Genomic DNA, 18,919 nt, shown 5'->3' with positions numbered 1-18,919 from the left:
CAGAAATGCCAGGGAAAAAAGTATGTGGGATGAGGGAGTACAGCTTTCCATCTTCCATGGAGCAAATCTTGCAGTAGTTTTTGTGGCAGAAGCTATTGATCCAAAAGCCTCTTGGTGTTTGGAAGGGAATTGCTTGGCCTTAACTGGATCCTTTCACAGATACGAAGCTGTGAATATTGAATGACTGATAAGTCTCCTTTTTTTCTACTACTTTTTTTTGTAGTAAAGGCTGGGTCTGCCAAAAAGTGGCATCCAAGTCCTTTTAGGGGACTGCATAGGAAGGCGATTTGTGTTTTGTGTTTATTTGGTGGCTGTGTGGGGTTTTGTTTGTTGGTTGTTTTTTGGTTGTTTGGGTTTTGGGTTTTTTTTGAGAGAGAGGGAGGATTTTTTGTTTGTGTTTTGGCTTTGCTATTTTTCATGGGCAACAGCTTGTGCATGGATGTATTCTTTATTAGACCTGTTAAGCCTGGTGGAATAGGTTGAATGTTTTGTTACTTAGTAAGGAAAAGCTGCTACCTTCCCTTCTCCAGTTCAGCTGTACTAAACTGTGTCTTGCTAACTTAAGGGGCCAATGTAAACAAATGGCACTTAGGCAGCTTTAACTTTGAATTTCTTTGGGAATTTATGGGTGTTTCGTTTCCAGTCAAATACATCTGAAGAAATTTATTGGCGAAAAAAGGGCTAGGGCTTTTCAAAGATAATTCTTCGTCGTGCAAGACACTATTTGAGCTAAACGGTGTCCTACCCTGCTCCGTCAAGTGTACCATTGGTAAGTTTGCAGATGATTCCAAGTTGTGCAGGAGTGTTGATCTGCTTGAGGATAGGAAGATTCTACAGAGGAAACTGAACAGGCTGAATTGAAGAGCTGAGTCTGGTGATATGAGATTAAATGAGGCCAGATGCTAAGACCTGCACTTTTCCTCTGTGATCTGTGCTAGTTTGTGTGGTCCTGCTGTGGCAGGGGGGCTGGACTCAATGATCTTGGGTCCCTTCCAACCCCTGAAATCCTGTGATCCTGTGATCTATGATTCTATGATACAGATTTTTGTTTTTTCTCTCCTTGATTTGTATCCAGTGTGCCATGCCTCAGATAGGAACTCATTCTTTCTGTCTCTTCTGGCCTTTGTGCTCTCACTTTTGAAACTAAAGTCATCCATACTGTGCCAAATATACTTCTTGGAATTTTCAGAATCACATTAGTATGCATTTCAGCCTTAAAGTGCAAGTTAGGAAGTGGTCCTTCTAAATTATTCTTAGCCTTTCTTTCTTTTTAACTTTTGCTTTGAGTCTTGAAAATTCCTGGAATACCAAGACTTTTTTCTTAAGGTAATTTCAGGGATTTTTATTTTTGCAATTTTATTGCAGTCTTCAGAATTGCAAGCTTTAAGGGCTTATTTAATGCCTTTGTACACTAAGCATGTTCCACAGGCTATGGAACAAATGTCTGTCTTACTTTGCATTCGTGTCCTTGACCATCACCTTGTACAATGTTCTGAATTCTCCCTTCTTTACATCCTGCAATGTATGCTGATACTTGTTCTTGCTTGTCTGGTGGCCTATATAAGTTGCTTTTGCCAAGCAAGACAGTAGACAGCTGAGTTCTGTATGCTTCTTTTTGGTCCTCCTGTTCGGTGTAGTTACACACAACCTTTTAAACCTTTGCCTTGGTATCATACTTGATTGAAATTTGCCAAGAGACTCAAATATTTAAGTCCATTTTTTGCTTGCCATCTGGTGACTTGGAGAAAATTCTCTCTGTCACTTTAACAGACATTTTTCCTCTGTGGATTTGTATTCATATGAAGGAGCTCATTGGAAGTAAAACACAATAAACAATGCCTTTTTTTTCCCCCAGATCGTTCTTTAAAGGATTAAGTAACGTCTTGGGGAGATTACCTCTGAATGATGTCTGAATATAGGGTTATACGCTCTTAGTAATCCTCCAAGTTGAATGAAGAGTCCTCCTCAGAAATTTCTAACCTTTTAAGATGCTGCTTGCTAATGACTGTTCTTTTTTTTCTCCTGAGAAAAAATGTATACGCTGTCACACACTTTGTAGGTATACAGCGATCATAAATACTCTTTGCTGTATTCTTGATGTTTCCAAAGAGATACCAGCTACTCTGAACTGGACAGTTTGCATCTCCATAAGTGCAGGGTGCTTTTGAGGTACAGATGATCAGGAGGGAGTCCTAGAGCTGGTCAAGCTTTTGGGTGGCATTACCTGAATTGGTGATAATGAAGTGTCATGGTTGCTCAGTTCAGGTAAACAACTTTGCTCCAAAATGTCACCTCTTGAACAAAGTGAAGAGGTTTCTGAAAGAGTTTTCTGTAGAGGGCTCCATTCTTTCCTTAGCAAGCTTATTCATGGTCTGGTTTGCACAAGTGTTAGAATATTTGAATAGTCTCTGTTTAAATAATCTGTCCATACAGGCTGGCAGCATGCTATGTAGTTCTTATTTAGTTGTTCTGGTTTTGCTTACCATTAAAATATTCTTGATGAAACAAACATAATTAAACAAGTTGCTTATTTCTTCTCAAATGCTCTCAGCACATAAAATCCTACATTTTTTAAATGAGTTAAATAGTTAAGTCACTGTAATTTTGAAAACTTTAGGATGCTAGTTTTTAGTATGTAGAAAACCTCTTTCTAGGTGGAATAGGGTTTTTAATATGAATAGAAAAAATACTTACCAGTAAATGTACAGAAAAGTGGGATTTTTTTTTTCCAGAATACTTGAATGAGGGCACATTTGTAGTCCACTTGCTGTGGATCATTTGACTAAATTCTTTGCAGGAGTGGAAACATGCTGAAAAAAGACTTTACATTTTGGAATATATTTGCCATATTAAAAAGTTTTCTCAACGAGTCCAGTTGGTTACTCAAATATTCTGTAGTGGAATTTCCAAATTAGCACTTTTATGTTACCAGTCAGTGAACAGGAATTTAGTGTTTAGTGCTTGGAAATGGAAGTATAAGTCATGGATTTTTCCAAGGAAGGAATAAGTACAGTGTAGGTATTTATTTTTCAAATGGTTGGCTGGAAAACTGTCACACACTGAATCTGTAAATAGCACTTCTGTGATAGAGCACAGCTTTTTATATTCTGTTTGAACATATGTAGGCTACATAATGCAAGCATGACAACAGTTCATATATTTTAAGCTCCTATTAAAAAGAAGTCTTGTAAGAGCCTATTCAGTAGAAACAGCTACTTTCCTTCTTGGCAGTGCTTTTGGAATCTGTGTTTTAAAAAAAATAAAATCAGTGGGTTATTTGAATCTTTTTTTAATCCTTCAGTAGAGTAATTGTGGGTAGCTTCTGTGTGCAGAGAAATTGCTTCATAGAAGCCTTGCTGATGTTTATAGGTGATGCAGGCTTCCGTGGTCAAAACTCTGGATACCTGGGCATTATGCCTTTCTGCTGAAAAGCCACAGCTTCAGGGTACAATCTGTGCTTTTGGGCTTCAAATAAGTGTTTGTAATTGCATTAAGAACTAACTTGAGTAGGAATCCTTCCTTATTTTCTTTCTGAAATAATGGTAGTAGATACAGGTAACCTTCTGGGAGTTTGGTTTGGCTTTTTTGTTTTGGTAGTTGCTAGTTTGGCTTTTTTTTCTTTGTTTCAGTGGGGTTTTGTTGTTTGTTTGTTTGGTGTTTGTTTCTTTTTTACTTTGGTGATATGAAAACCCCTTGAATGAAGATCAAGAAAAATTAGTAAGTTAACTGGCATTCATTGGAGCAAGCCAGAGTTGCAATTTATGTGTCTTTAATAGTTGTGAATTTGAAGTGAAGGGAATAAAAATAAGGTTGTAATTTTCAAGAATCGTTGATTATGAGGTGAACAACATTGTCTCATGTTTTGGAGATCCTGGGAGAATGGTTTGGAACAGTCAGCCTTTAGCCACAGTGTATTCTCTTTTGTTGTGCTTTTTTGTTGTTTGATGGCATTTGTTTAAAAGAAAGTATTCCAAAGCTCCTGTGAAGTAATTGGACAGGAGGCAAACCAGTGTGGTTCTTAAGCAAATGTCATCAAAGCATAATAATAGCTCTAGAAGATTTCAAATCAGCTCTGCTCTATCTGTGAGGAGTTGTCTACAAAATGATACCTGCATGTTATCTTTAGATGTAAGACTACCCAAGTTCTACTTGAGTAATGCTGAGAAACAGCTTCTGGAAGCAAGGACCACCAAGACTGCTGATTTCAATAAGGAAAGCACCTTGCTCTTATGTTGGGGGAGTAAATGGCATTTATTGCAGTGATGACCCAAGGTTGTTTGGTTTTTTCACTTGCCTTCAGGAGTATATGTGTCTACTCTGGAGCAACTCCAGATTATAAGGTCTTGAAATTGTGCAGTAAAAAAAATACAGGTGGAACTGAGGAGCGAATACTGCTATATCTTTCCCTACTTAACTGTTGTTTTGTTTAAGTTGCCATAGTGAAGTGCTTTAATTTCCCAAATGTGATCATGGAAGATTCATTGCAGTTCCAGTTCTGTTTGAGTACAGTCAGATAGGAGTGACTGAGTTTTGGTTTCCACCATCAGATGCCACTGATTTTTTTTGTAAATTTTCATTTAACACACTGTAGATATGTCATATTACAGAGTACTCTGTCATAGAGTAGAGGTAATGGTGCAAGTCATACTGAAGCACAGGTTGGTTGTGTGCACTTAGCAGCCTCCAAAACATCAGTAAAAATGATACCTGGCTTCAGAGTTTTCTTGCATTAAAGTACTTTGGCACTCATTGTCTAACTGATCCAAAATACCCATGACAGATCTTTGGTTATAGGCCTGGAAACCACCAAAGTACTCTCTGTTTCATATAGACTTTTCAGACAGAAAACAAAATCTTATTGCTCAAAAAGTAGTTAGGCTTCTTAAATTGGTTTATCTGGAACTTTAATATGCAGTGATTCATGCTTTATAATGGTAATTCTTGATTTAGATGTTGAATAAAGACAAGCTGACACAGATTCATCCCTTCATTTTTTTCTCCTCTGTACTGACCTTTTTATTATTGTCTCCTTCGTTATCCAGAATGTACAAAGTGAGATAAAAATATCTTGACTTCTTTGGTCTTTTCAGAGAAGTTTCAGTGGATATGGAAGCATACTGAACCAAAACTGCCACCTGCCGCTTACTCTTGCTGTTGTGTGTGTTTCATAATGCTACACAGTGGGGCAATTTTTTTTCCTCAAGCATTATTCAAGATATCAAGCTTTTACTGTAGCTAACATTGTTTTTATATATAAATAGAAGACAATATTTTAATATTTGTATCTGGATCATAATCTAAAAATTCACTTTTAAAAACTATCTTGTGAAATTCATCCTGTTCTTGCCTCTGTATTTATATATATCTATGCCAAAACAGATTATGCCTTATTGGCTTGAGTTTCTAAAAATCATAAACCAAGTTTAAGTTCACTGTTGGGTTAGTATTCACTTGCCCTGTGGATGCTGCTTCTAGCTCCAGAGAGGAATGAAGGAATTTGGAAGGTGTGTGCTTTCTACTAGACCATTGAGCTATTGGAAAGCTTTGGTCACACTGCCTTCAGTTTGGTAGAGTTCAAATAAAATATTCTCAGTCTTTGGACTGGCTTGTGGTACACTGCAGGATCACTTGCTGTGGTCTTTTTCCCTCATGCAATGAGAGAGATTTGGGGAACTTAGTTTTTCTCTTTCACCCTACATTCTTATAAGCCATCTTGACATGATGATTATACAAGAACTTCCATGCCTTAATGCTTCTTGTTTTGCCAGCAGAGGATAGCGTCAACATTTAAATACCTAGGATAATGCTAAAGACCTTGTTCAGTCTTCAAACATGATATCTTTTAGATACTAGTGTACAAGCCCAGCATCAACAGTATCTCAATGCCCCTTAGCTCACCCAAATGCATAGGCAATGTGCAGAGGATTGTAGCACTCCATCTATGTTAAAATCCAAACATGTATGGCATGCTTAAGAACGCATAAATCCAACTGTAAGCATGTGTCTTATTCCCTGGACCTCTCCCTGTGCTGAATCTTAACTTATGACATTACATCTGTGCTTCTTTACAAAGCAGTGTTCTTCAAGAAATAATTACATGAAGTCCTGTTTCTGGTTTAGAAGCTGTTGTGTATAATATGTCCCCTCTTCCTTAAACTGTTTTATCTTGCAAATCCACCTGTCTGTTGTTTACTGTCTAGTTTTTTTTCTCTTTCCCGTGCTGGCATTCAAAACCTTGAAAAAGTCAGTCTGCTGCTGCTTTTATTTTTATATTTTCCAAGTTGTAGTGGTAGGAAGAATTCCTCATGCTTCCTTTATTTCATATTTATACAGTGCTCATGAGAGGTTATTTTATATCTTGGGGGATGAGGGAACACTTTTTAACAAGTAACTTCCTTCAATTCTGCTGTAAATAGTTTTCATGCTACAGAAATAAAGTATCTGTAAAAATGGCCTATTAACACATTTTGATGTAAAAGTCCTCGTTCTTTTTTAGTTCATAATAAATATAGATGATCTTTGGAGAATTTTCCTCTTTCCCTTTTTTCAATCTCCACTCTGAGGAAAGGATTTATAAAGATACCTATATTTATAGAAGCTTTTAAAAAGTTTAAGTTAGAAAAGTTGAGTTGCTTAAGGATTTCCTGCCCTTCCCTTTCCATAGTTAGCCTTTTCTTGTGTGCCATGTACACCACTTCCCTGATGAGTTATACACTCTGCTATTGTCTCCGTCACCTTTTCTTCTGTCTGCCTTAAATAGAAATAATAACCCAGCATTGCAACTGCATCTGGCCATGGGAGTGTTTACATTTGTCTTGCATGAAGATTGTCATCTTGGGCTTTGGCTTTTTGTTTTGTCAATTTTTATTTTTTCTTGCTGCCCTACCCCTACTTTCCTAACAGATTGAACTATTAATATAGCTGGACAATCTTTTCCAGGTTCTTTTCATGTGCTTTTAAAAAGCATCTGATCTTAAAGGTTGTTTCAATTATTTGAAATCAAATTGTCTCTCTGAGGTGGGGGTGAGGGGAATCTTTGTGATTGACCTTGGAAGAAATTTCTCCTTCCCCTTGTTAGTCCCTCTAGCCAATTACTGCAAAAAGACTTAGTGTTTCATGAGAGCCTCTTTCTATTGTAAATATATTACCTGTAGATATTTTTATAGTTAAAGTGCATCAATTAATTTAAAGAGACATAAAAGAGAAAATAGGTAGAGGTTTTTTGAAAGACTTTATATTCGCCTTCTACAATATCAGGGATTTAAAAGTATTTTGAGTCTTGTCTTAAACATATATACCACCTTAGGAAGGGTTCAGAATCTTCATGGCTTTTCTGCTTGCTTTTACATGTTTTGCCTGGTATCTTAGAAAATGATTACTCATCCATCTGCTTTGTTTCTTTTTAGAAAGGTTTTACTGTCAAAAGCTTCAATGGAGGTGGCATCACAGCCTAGATTAATTTTTATTGTCAATTGTCTGCAATAAGTATCTTAGGCCAGCATACAAAGTATGCTAGCAATGATTATGCTGAACTAGTGCTCTGATAAATAATACAAGTATTCAAGCTTTATTTCTGATGTGTTGCCATTTTTAAGATCTAAAAATATTGTCCAATAGCTTAGTTTATAGCCATTGCATACTTTTTTTTAATAGCACTCCTATATGGTGCTTTTACATAACTTGGTGTAGTACAGATAGGCTTTTCTTTTGGGTACCCTATTATTTGGAACAAGATGCTTCAGTTTTAAAATTGCACCATGTTTTGTCTCTGTGACTGGAAATTCAGTGATCAAAATGCCTTTAAGCATATGGTCATGTGCTTGCTATTCCACATAATAAACAAACTTAATGAGAGGAGCTGATGATGAGGCTTAAATCCATGCTTAGTGCCCCTTTTTCCATTCTGTCATTGTGCGGGTGTTACCTTAATACACTGCACATAGCTCTGTTTAATTTGGAAAACCAGTTTGTGTACTTGCATTGCTGTTCCCCATGTGATTCTCTTCCTGTAAATGAATTTGCAGTTCATTTTGTAATACTGGAATTTCTTTGTTTGTTAGAAAGGTGTTTTGTTGCAGATTATTTCTCTGAGCAAAGTCAGCTTACATACTTATTTACCTTGTACTTTGGGAAGATCTAATAGATACATAAACCCAACAATTATACAACTCTGAAAAACTTAGTTTTTCATAATCACAAAGCAGAAGAAACCATCCATTCGCATTTTCATCTGGGATAATTCTGACTCCCTTCTTCTCTCGGTGTTTCTGATCTGGGTTTGCCTGGCAGAGGAGAAATTTGTACTGCTACATTGTTTGCTGTGTTATTGCCTGACTACTTGAGTAGGTATACAGCCGTTCCAGTGTTCTGGATTAGCCATTAAGGTTGCCTGTCTCTGTGGTCAGGCTACTGTAAGGATTTTGAGGAGAAAACTACACTTGAGTGTTACTGGTGTGGCAATTAATTTTACTTCTTAAATCCTGCCAGGCTTTCAAAAATAAATCTTATTCAAGTTTTCTTTCCATCATCTTTGTTTGGAGGGGATGTGGTGGTGGTGGTATTGATTAATTTTTGCCTACTAAAATGAGAGGAAGAACTGTGCAGACATTTTAAGACAAGTGACTTAACCCACTGCTGTCACTCCTAGCTCTTTGGCTGAGCCAGCTGGCACTGTTGTGACTTCTCTTGCTCATCAAGTAAGTTTCAAAGCAAACCAAGCCCCACAACACACACCATCACATAAAACCAACCACTTGGTGCCATGGTCTAGCCTTGGGCACTGTGGTAAAGGGTTGGACTTGATGATCTGTGAGGTCTCTTCCAACCTTGGTGATACTGTGATACTGTGATACTTCTTAAATCCCAAGGGCAGGGGAAAAAAGTTTTCCAGTGTTGTGGAATGTTACTGTTTCCTAAGGCAGTAGAGAAAAATACACTGTCAAGGAGGTGTGCTCACTAGCTTCTCATGTGTTAAATTTTGTTACATTTTCAGCAGGTCTGAGTTCTGGAGATTTTTTAGTTTTTGCCTGAATGCAGCTGAAGGCACACTCTAGATGAGTGGTAAGTTCTAGGAAGGAACTGTCCTTCAGCATGCCTTTCCCACGTCCCACGTGGACATGTAGCACCCCTGCTCCTACGCTGATGGACAGTGCAGGTTACAAGGTCACCTGAATTCAGGTGTGGGCTACTGCACACAGAGCAGAACTTACTGCCCCTAGGCATGCATGGATAGCTCTGGAAGCTGTTTGTACTTTACTGTCTGCCCCTCCCTCTCCCAATCACTAGGAAAATGAATCCAGTAAGTATGGGTTATTCATTCTAGATAATTTCAGGATGTTTATCCCTCTTGTAAGGGCTAAGACAAGATAATAAACATAAAGACAGAAATAGAAACCATATGTTGATAACAAATGATCAGCAAGCATATACTGTTGGTATTCAAGGTTTACACAGAGAATGGAAACCATTGTTCTGATTTATACCTCATAGGTGATTGTTTTATTAGCTTGCACAATTACCAATACAGAAACATTACTTTCATGTTAATTTCATTGCTAATTAACAATGAACAGTTATTTTTGTGATTTGCCTTTTTTTTTCTGATCCCATTGCCTCTTCTGTGCCTTACCTGTTTTACTGCACGTTGAGGTTAAGTTACAGAACAATTTATGACATTTGGTCATTTTGTGTTCCTACTGTTCCATATACTCATTCAACTTGTTTTCCTTTCACTCCCCAAACTAATTTTAAAATGGTCTCTGTTAAACTTCTCTGCCTGGGAATTGCTGCTAGTTGAGGATCTTCTGGCTGCTGTTGATGTTAAGGAGTACTTCAGATCTTCATTGAGCATCTTGTCTGCAATTTTTGGATCTCAACTTTTAAACCCTGAGCCTCAGAATCTGTGTGTTTCACTGGAAAGCTGAAACCTGATAATGCAGGGCTGACCATGTTCTCATGTGGTATTATTCTCATCTGTTTGACTTCCCTGATTCTTGTTGCCCAAAGTACAGCAGTGTCTTGTTGCACCAATGTAGTTTAGTATCAGACATCATTTAGTATGTGGATAACAGCATATACCTTTAAGCAGGTGATCTCCTTGTCCTTGGTCTCTTTCTGTGTGTTACTAGGGAGTCTCAAAGAGAAGATGGCAGCAAACTCTGTGATGACAAGGGAGACTAAAAACTGCACATGGATAGCATCAGAACATGAAATCCAGAAGTTCTGATAACTGTGCTATGTTCTTGTTCCAGACAGTTTGTTAGCATGTGATTAACAAATGTTACAGAACCTGCACAGCACAGAATAAACATTGCAACACGGTCAGGGTTTTGTAATGGTGGTTTTGTAACTTTGACTTTTGGTTTCTGCAATAGATGTCAGTGCTCTCAACATACTGCTGCTGCCTTAACACTTCATTAAATGAAGCAGGGTCAGTGAGTATTTTGTATTTATTTTGATAAAGTAAGGCCCTCTGTTAGTTGTTTTAATAGCTCAAAGTAGTTTATATTTAATCTACTAATGACTGCATTTTTATTCTAATCAACCATAGCAGTAAGGATATTAGCACACTTCAAAATGGTGATATTTTAACATCTTTTTTTTACCCTTTCACCCCAGGAATACTAGTTCTTGGTTTATTCTCTCTTGTGAATGTTTTCTTGGCTTTTTCCCCTAAAATTGTTTGTTTTGTTAAGGAGTGACTGGTGAGACAGCCTTACAAAAAACAGTGGCTATGGTGATAAAGTGAAACAGACTAGGACTGGTTTCTTTTATTTGTCCTTTTAAACAGGCAAAGTGTAAAGGTAGTGTATATCAGTGGAAGGCTCTATCTTCTGTCTGTGGAACACAATGTCAGGTCTTAAATCTTCTCAAAGATGGCTGATTTCTTTACAGCTAACACAGTTACACAGTCTTGTTTTAGATGACAGTTATATTGTAAAGTCATTTTCCTTGGGTCTCAGTAAGATGTAGGTGACCTTGAGGATGGCAGTAAGAGATATTTTTAATGTTTTATTCTTCGTGGTACCTGGGCATAAAATGTAAGTCTAGACTAACAAAGAGATACAAGTGCCAAGGATCTACCTGTCCTGCTTTAAACTGTGAAGCCCAAAATAGGGCTTTTGAAGATGTTCACAATCACTGGACAGCTAGGAAGCTTTGACTCTCTTAGCTATATAAAGTTCTGCAGCTAGGCTGCCCAAACTTTCATTCTGTTGAGCAGTTCAAACTGCCTCTTGTGTAGGCCCTGTGAAGCTCTATAGAAAACATTCTTTCCACCTGTGACTTATGAAGATGCAATCACCTCAGCAGCCTCAAAGTATGCCAAATGACTCTGACTCAGGAACAGGTTAAAGGGGGACCTTCTTTACTTTCTTATCAGTAGTTATAGCATTCACCTAGGATGTGGAAAGCCTGTTTTCCTTTTATGCTCAGGTGATTCATGGCCATATTTTCCACATGAGCATCCTGACCGCTTGTCTATGGAGTCATGCTTGGTGCTTCCACTTCTGAGGTCTTTAAGACACTTGAAGACCTAATTCCAGGGCAAGGGCAGGATTCAAGACATACTCAACATGATTTTGTGTGAGCTCAGGTGGTTCATTTCTTGGCTGTTTATGAATCCTCTTCTTAAGTACTTGTGTTTCTGGGTAAACATCACAGGCTTGGGAATTTGGACCTGTTCTCACTGTGCACATGTCCAGTCCAGATCTCATCAGTGTTGAGTAGCTGGATGGCCACTGCATGTCATAAAATCATAGAATTGCTTTGGTTGGAGAAGATCATCAAGTCCAGCTGTCAGCCTAATACCACCACGGCCATAAAGCCACATCCCAAAATGCCATGTTGACGTGTTTTTCTAACAGCAATGGTGACTCAACCAGTTCCCTGGGTAGCCTATGCCAATGGCTGATCACCCTTCCAGTAAATATTTTTTTCCTAATATCCAACCTAAACTTCCCCTAATGCAACTTGAAGCCATTTCTTCTCATTCTCTGTCACTTGATACTGTGGGAAGAGGCTGACCCCCACCTCACAATTTCAGACAGTTGTAGAGAGCAATGAGGTCTCCCTTCAACCTTCTCTTCTGCAGACTAAACAATCCCAGTTGCTTCAGCTGCTCTTCACAAGATATGTTCTCCAGACCCTTCATGGGCTTTGTTACCCTTCTCTGGACACTTCACAAGGAAGACATTGAGGTGTTGGTGAGGGGCCCAAAACCAAAGACTGTTTCAGGTGCAGCCTCACCAGTGCTGAGTACAAGGGCATGATCACTTCTGTACTCCTGATGGGCATACTATTTCTGAGCCTGGGGACAGGGAGTTTCTGGGTTTGTCTTTCAGACACCTACCTTGTTGGTGGCTACTGGAGACTTGTAACCTATTTCTTTCTTTCAGAGTTGAGTTTGATCTTTCTGACAGCATCTACACCAGTTGCTGAGTTGTCCTTCAAAACACCTTTTCCTGAGCTGAGCTTATTTTTAAGAGAGGGCTTCTAAGGAAACATGCTAGGAATTAGGTCTGAGTAGTCTTTCACGCTAAGGTAACTTTTATGCTAAGCTATCATTACAATAGTAGAGAGCTTGACTACTAAATGGGGATTTTACCCTCTGGCACAATAAACCCCCTTAACTTTGAAGCCATGGAAGTAGAGAAGGCTATTCATGTGAATAATTATACATAATCAGATATTTATTAAATGAGGTTTTAAAGTGATGAGACCCTGCTGTTTGCAGGTATTCCACAAAATTCAGTGCTTTTGGCCATAGCCCTACGTTACAGTAAAATGAGTTAAACACACAATTTTGCCTGCCTTTATAACTTTTGATCTAAAGCTGCATTTGAGATGTCTAAATAGCTTGTAAAAGCTTCATCTTAAATCTAATGAATTACTTGAAGTGCTAATTATTTTTTAATAGTTCTTGATTTTAAAAAAAGGCACAAACAAGCAGAAAAAACCCCAAGAGCATAACCAAAAATACCCACCCCAAGAACAAACAACCCCCCAAATCACATCCAAAAATCTGTCATGTGCTGCTTTTTGAGAAATGTTCTGAAACTGGGATACAATTAAACTAGAAAACATCAGAAATATAGGCTTCATACCTCATCACTGCCATTGGTAGTTCAGATTGTCTCTTAAAACCCTGCCAGCAGATTTCTGATTAAGTTCCTGTTAAAAAATGACAAACAAACCCAGCAAATACCCCACCCCCAAAACCCAACCAAATAAAAACCCCACCCCCAAAAAATAACAGAAAAAAATCCTTACAAACCAAACAACTCCCAACCAGCTCAAACAACAACAAAAAAACCCTTCAGCAGTTTCTGAGGCTTAGAATGAGGTTTTTAATGAAGTGAGAATGGTAATTAGTCCATATAGTTGCTTTGAACAAAGCTTCAAAATAATTTCTCACTCTAATGAGGGGGAAAAGTATTTTTCCCAAATCAATTCCTCCTAATCTCTAAGCTTCAGTCCCTGTATTTTTTCCACAAAATTACCCAAAGCTATTGACCTGAGGGATTTGTTTTCCATTCTGAAGTCTTGAAATTTTCCTTCTGGCTAATTGCAGCCTATTACTCTAGACTTTGGTCCTTTAGCAGTAACATTTTCCATCTTAAGATGGGCTGTCCCATTCCAGTGAAGAGCATGTTGTCTGAGCCCTGAATGGAATTACTACCAGTGGAAACTATGCTGCAAGAGGCTTGATAAAGCAGCTGCTGTGCAAACCTCAGCTGTTTTTTCCATCCTCCCGAACGCTGGTAATTAGCATAGGGAAGCTGACTAATGTGCTGACGTCACCTCTTTCCAGTCGCAGCTTACAGTTTGTTCCTGACTGCCTCAGAGCATGCAGGACTTTGTTCAGGAATTCGCTGTCACATACAGGATGCTCTGAAACCTTCTTTTTTTTTTTCTTCCCTTTTTTTTTTTTTTTCCCCTCTCAAGAGGCTGGACTTGTTTCCCTTATAAACGCTGCCTGTGGGACCAGCGGCTTCCTTAAGTGCTCGGGTTTTGTGGAGCAGCAAGTGTCGCTTTGGCAGAGCACGACATGCATTTTAGAAACTTTAACTACAGCTTTAGCTCTCTGATTGCCTGTGTGGCAGACAGTGATGTCTTCAATCAATCAGAAACAAGGGTATGCTTTCTCTTTTGTGGTTTATTTTTGGGGGCTACTGGGTTGCTGAAGCATGTAGGTGCCGTTTCAAATATGGATAGATGCCTTGATAGCTTTTTTGACTCTTGAGAAAACTTCATTTTGTTGTAAGGGTCTTGGAAGTCTACAGCAATCTGCTCTGATGTGAATGGCTCTGGAGATTCTTAAATCTTAATCTATGTGTTTTTGTAAATGATCAGAAGTTTACCTCCAGACTTGGCTCTGTGTATCATGTATGTGCATTTTCAGCAAACGTTTAGATTACAATCTTAGTAGCGAGGTTGACATAGTTTATAGTACCCTTTATACTTTTCATGGGATTTTTTGGCTGGCACTGTAGTTAAGAGCTTAATGTTAAAACTATAAGAAGTAGTCTCTGGTTTATTTTTAACTGATTAGAATTAATGTAAGGAATTTAGTCCTTTAACAGTGAATCGTTGACTACCTTAAGGACAGAAATAACATTTAGTGTAGTATTGCTAGCATTACATTTGTGACCACTCTAATAACATAGATTTGAAAAACTATATATATTGCACAAATCTTGCATGTACTTTTGAGTTAAAAGGTTGAATGTGAACTTCAGGATACAGTTTGGCATGTGTTTGGCTTACTTTTCCTGGTTGCATCCATCTCTGGAGTTCAGGGGGCTAACAAATACAGGCTTTGTCTGTGTAGGGTGCTGGTCTTATTTCAGAACTCATTTTGAAGAATATTAAATGTGGCTCAGCAAGAAGCAAGACAGTTCTGCTTTTAAAATTCCTCCACACAGCTGTGGAGAGTTTGTTGAAGCAGAGCTTTTCAGGAAGGAAAATGGAATTTTGAAGTAATTACATCCTTGTTATGTAATCTTTGTTGCTTTTCCCCTGCTAATTCAAACTGTAACGGTAAAAAAAAAAAGGCAATGTGACTTTACATACTTGCTTATTTTGGCTTTGTCTTGAACTTCTAGTAAGCTTTTATGAGGAGGAAATATCTGAAAATAGCTGAAATCTGAATGCTTGATCTCTTGCCATGACTGAAATAAGGCTTGTGGCTGCTTACAGTGTTCTCAGTGTGAGCCTGAAACATTTTGCAAGAGCCATGGCAGCTTCAGAACCTCTTGTTCTTTTTCCTCCTTTGGTCTGACATGCTGAAGTAAGAGTGGAAGCAATTTCCATGTAAATAATATGAAAAATAGACAAGTCAGGTTTGCCTAGATGCCTTAGGAGCACAAACCCAGAGTGCTGTTGGTAAAGATGTTTCAGTCTTGTCATGCAAGTAGGAAAGCAAAGTAACTCAATTGCAGACCTGCAAAGATGTGCTGGTTTGGTCCAGTTCCTATTCCTGCTACACCATCAAAAGAGTATGTCAGAGGCCTTTCAGGAGCTATGTGGTTAATACTTAAGACTACTTAGAGAAGGTATCGAGAGTCTTTCTAGAATTTGGTTCCAGAAATAGAAAGAGACTGTTAAAGTAGAGCTCAGTAGTAATATGTTCCTTTTCCTAAATGAGAGAGTAGCAGCTATTAAAACAGGAGGTGTTCATGAACTTTGCTATGCATGCTGAGTCACAGAAGAAAATCACATTGAGCTTGCAAATATGTTTGGGGGGGAGTGGTTTTTTTCCTGTTAGAACTGTTTGTTTCCTAGAAAATTCCTCACTTAGGCAAAGGCATGCTTGGTGAACTGTTTTCAAGACCTTTGGATATTAATTTTATAGGACAAGCTTTTCTTTTCAGTATCTTACCAATGCTACCATTTCTATTATGTGGCTAAATCAGAGTATTGTGTCCAATGCTTATCAATGTTTTTTATTATTAATGATAATAATCTACTTTTTAATAAGGAAGAAGACAGCTGCTGTACGAGAAAACAAATGCTAGGTTAGACAATTTCGTTATAATAAGAAAGCTAAATCTCAGGTGTTACAAATACATCAATATTCAAGAGTGGTAGTATGCCCCTACTAGTAACTACAAGTTATTTCTCTGTTTCATTAGAGAAGAGGTAGAGTGCTGGATATTCACTTTCTTCTCTGATCCTTTCTTTTCAGGCCAAATTTGAATCACTGTTTAGAACATACGACAGAGACATCACCTTTCAGTATTTTAAGAGCTTCAAAAGAGTACGAATAAATTTCAGTAACCCTTTATCTGCAGCAGATGCTAGAATCCAGTTGCATAAGACAGAGTTCCTTGGAAAGGAGATAAAACTGTATTTTGCTCAGGTAAGTCTTTTTATTATCCTTACAAGGTACTGAAGCATAACTAACTCACAATTAGCTTCCATAGGTCTTCAGTCATGTTAATAAACGCTGCTAGTGTTATTAGTTTGATTAGAGATTGCAGGTTATTCCAAAGCTAGGACTACTTGGAGGCTGTTGCATATGTTGATTTATGTTTCACTCAGTATTGTTTTGATAACCTTGATAAAAGGGAGTAGATGATAGTAGTCAGCACAGTCCACGACAGAGTTTTAACAGGATGGGGGAAGCCAAGAGTGTTCTTCCAACTGTACATGTGCACACACGTGCATGCTCAAGTGGCATCTAAGGGAATCCAAAGTGTAAAGCTGCATATTCAGGATTCTGCCTGCTGGTCCTGCTCTCAGTACCACGAATTGTCCACTTAGCATGTGTTCCTACTTGGAGACTGCCATCAGTGCAGCTCTGTAGCTGGCTAGCATCTGCTGCTAAGGATGTGAAACTCACAGGTTCTGGTAATCCGGGCGCTTTTTTGGTGTCTGCTTTGTATTTTCCTCCATAGATTTAATAAGAGAATTAATCTCTGTGTGTCTATTTCAGATGTCCCTAGGGACAATCCTGAAGGAGACAGTTTATTTATATACCTTCTAGAATTCTCACCACTCTCACTTGTGGTAATGAGTTTCAACACCATTTGTCATTAGGCTTTAAAGCCCATATCCAGCTTCCTCCTACTTCAGTGTTTTAAGGACAGATATTTTTCTGGTGAAATTTTTGTCCAACTCCATAATGAGAAGATGCAGATGTGCATACTTCATTGCATGTTCCATCAGAGTTAATCAGTGTGGTGGCTCGCCTGTATGTTGTATATTGAGTCTTTCATATAGCTCTCTTGAATGATACAGTTACATGCTGCCACCTTGAGTGTCTATTACAACATAACATCTATCCAAACCTTAAAAATCTTCAGGAACTGGGGAGCCATTGGTAATACTGAAACAGCTGTGACTTTTATTGTTTTTTTCAGACTTTGCACATTGGAAGCTCTCACTTGGCACCACCAAATCCAGACAAACAGTTTTTGATTTCACCTCCTGCCTCTCCGCCTGTTGATTGGAAGCAAGTAGAAGATGCTACTCCAGTCATTAACTATGACCTTTTATATGCTATCTCCAAGTTAGGACCAGGTAAGAGGGAGCAGAAATGCAAGAATTTTCACTGAATAAAGCATCTCTTAAACTTCTTGTATTTCTGAATTGTTTTCAAATTATTTCCTATCTACTAATTACATTTGTAATATCACTGGAAGTACCAGTAAAGAATAGTTTCTTTACAGGCATAGTAATTGATGGGATCACTTGAAAGTGCCTCTCTAAGGTAGAAGTTTTGTGATTTGTAGAGAGCATGAATATTGCTTCAATGATCTATTAGCTTGTTCATCAGAATTTGCAAGAAGCAACCTCCTAAAAAAACAAAGACACAATTATGTAGTTAAATTTCTTCTGAAGGGATGGAAAGGTCCTGTTTCAGACTAAGACAGTGAATCAGTTAACAGCTGTGTAACCATGTGCTGGAATTATCTCTGCATCTGAGTTACAGGTTCCCTCCTACACATACTAGTATCAATACCAACTCATTTTCTTCTGGAGCCAAGAGAAAATTGTTTTACCACCTGTTGCCCCTTCTAATTTTTGTCTGCTGCAGTTTATTTCTGTATTGAAACCTTTGAGATTAGCTTCACCCTGGAGAGGGAAAATGTTTATATCAAAATCCTCTGTTTCCCCCTTTTCTCTGGTGCTCTTCCATAAGCTTTTAGTCATTTGAGCTAACAGTGCTGTTTGCATGTCTGTTTATTAAGAACAGCACTGCAGATAAGAGAAACAGTTCTAATTGCTATTTGTGTTTTAAACCAAAATCTGCTTTGGGAAATAGATGTCAAATTTCACAAAATGGAACTTCTTATGATTCTGGTTTTTTTTCAGTGATTAATGATCACATCCCTTGATGTAATTTAAAAATTAAGACAGCTTGCTTAATGCAGATTGATGGAAATTTTGTTTCCTGAAATGTGCAAGTCTCATTTAACTTGTTTGCAACTGTGCTAAGTGTGTGAGGGGGAAAATGGCCACATTTGTTTGCAGTATCAAAGAGAAAAAATTGTGGTCTGAATCATTTCCCAGAGTTATTTTTATATCCGGTTTACCTACCAGCTCAGGGAACACATCAGTATTAAGGGGTGGAGAGCAGGCTAGGGCAGAACTTCTAGTTCCTCATGCTTCAGCTTTCAAAGTAGTAATTTATGGCTGACTGTATGCTGGTGATATCCAAGGATTGTAGTGACGGTGATGTGCATCTCACAAACCATTGAGGAGTTCTTACCTGTGAAAATTCATCTCCCTACACTTTTGTATGCACAAACACAAAAAATTCATGCTTATGCTGGCATAAAAAAATGGGGCAGATTATTAGAAGTTTATAATAAGTACTACCTTTTAAATGACATATGAATTATAATGGCCAGAACAATTTATAGGAAAGATGTTACAGTTAGAAGTGGAGGCATAAAATGCTGTCACAAATCAT

The 18,919-nt window shown here is 38.1% G+C and overlaps 1 protein-coding gene across 3 annotated transcripts in view; it reads left to right on the top strand.

Moving 5' to 3' along the window:
• The window catches only part of RCAN1 (regulator of calcineurin 1), a 41,087-nt gene that overhangs the window by 17,886 nt on the left and 4,282 nt on the right, over nt 1-18,919 (top strand). For 2 of the 3 annotated variants that reach the window (XM_064152489.1, XM_064152490.1), the window contains exons 2-4: nt 13,945-14,134; nt 16,187-16,360; nt 17,364-17,523. In XM_064152489.1, the coding sequence (XP_064008559.1) occupies nt 14,048-14,134; nt 16,187-16,360; nt 17,364-17,523 (421 nt within the window). In that variant the 5' untranslated portion in view covers nt 13,945-14,047. The remainder of the gene's footprint in view (nt 1-13,944; nt 14,135-16,186; nt 16,361-17,363; nt 17,524-18,919) is intronic. The other variant, XM_064152486.1, reaches the window with a different exon arrangement.

This window comes from Pogoniulus pusillus, chromosome 12 (genome assembly GCF_015220805.1).
Source record: "Pogoniulus pusillus isolate bPogPus1 chromosome 12, bPogPus1.pri, whole genome shotgun sequence".
Classification (NCBI taxonomy): Eukaryota; Metazoa; Chordata; class Aves; order Piciformes; family Lybiidae; genus Pogoniulus; species Pogoniulus pusillus.
The sequence above is the reverse complement of the archived record's forward strand: the minus strand, read 5'-3'. Positions and strand labels throughout refer to the sequence as shown.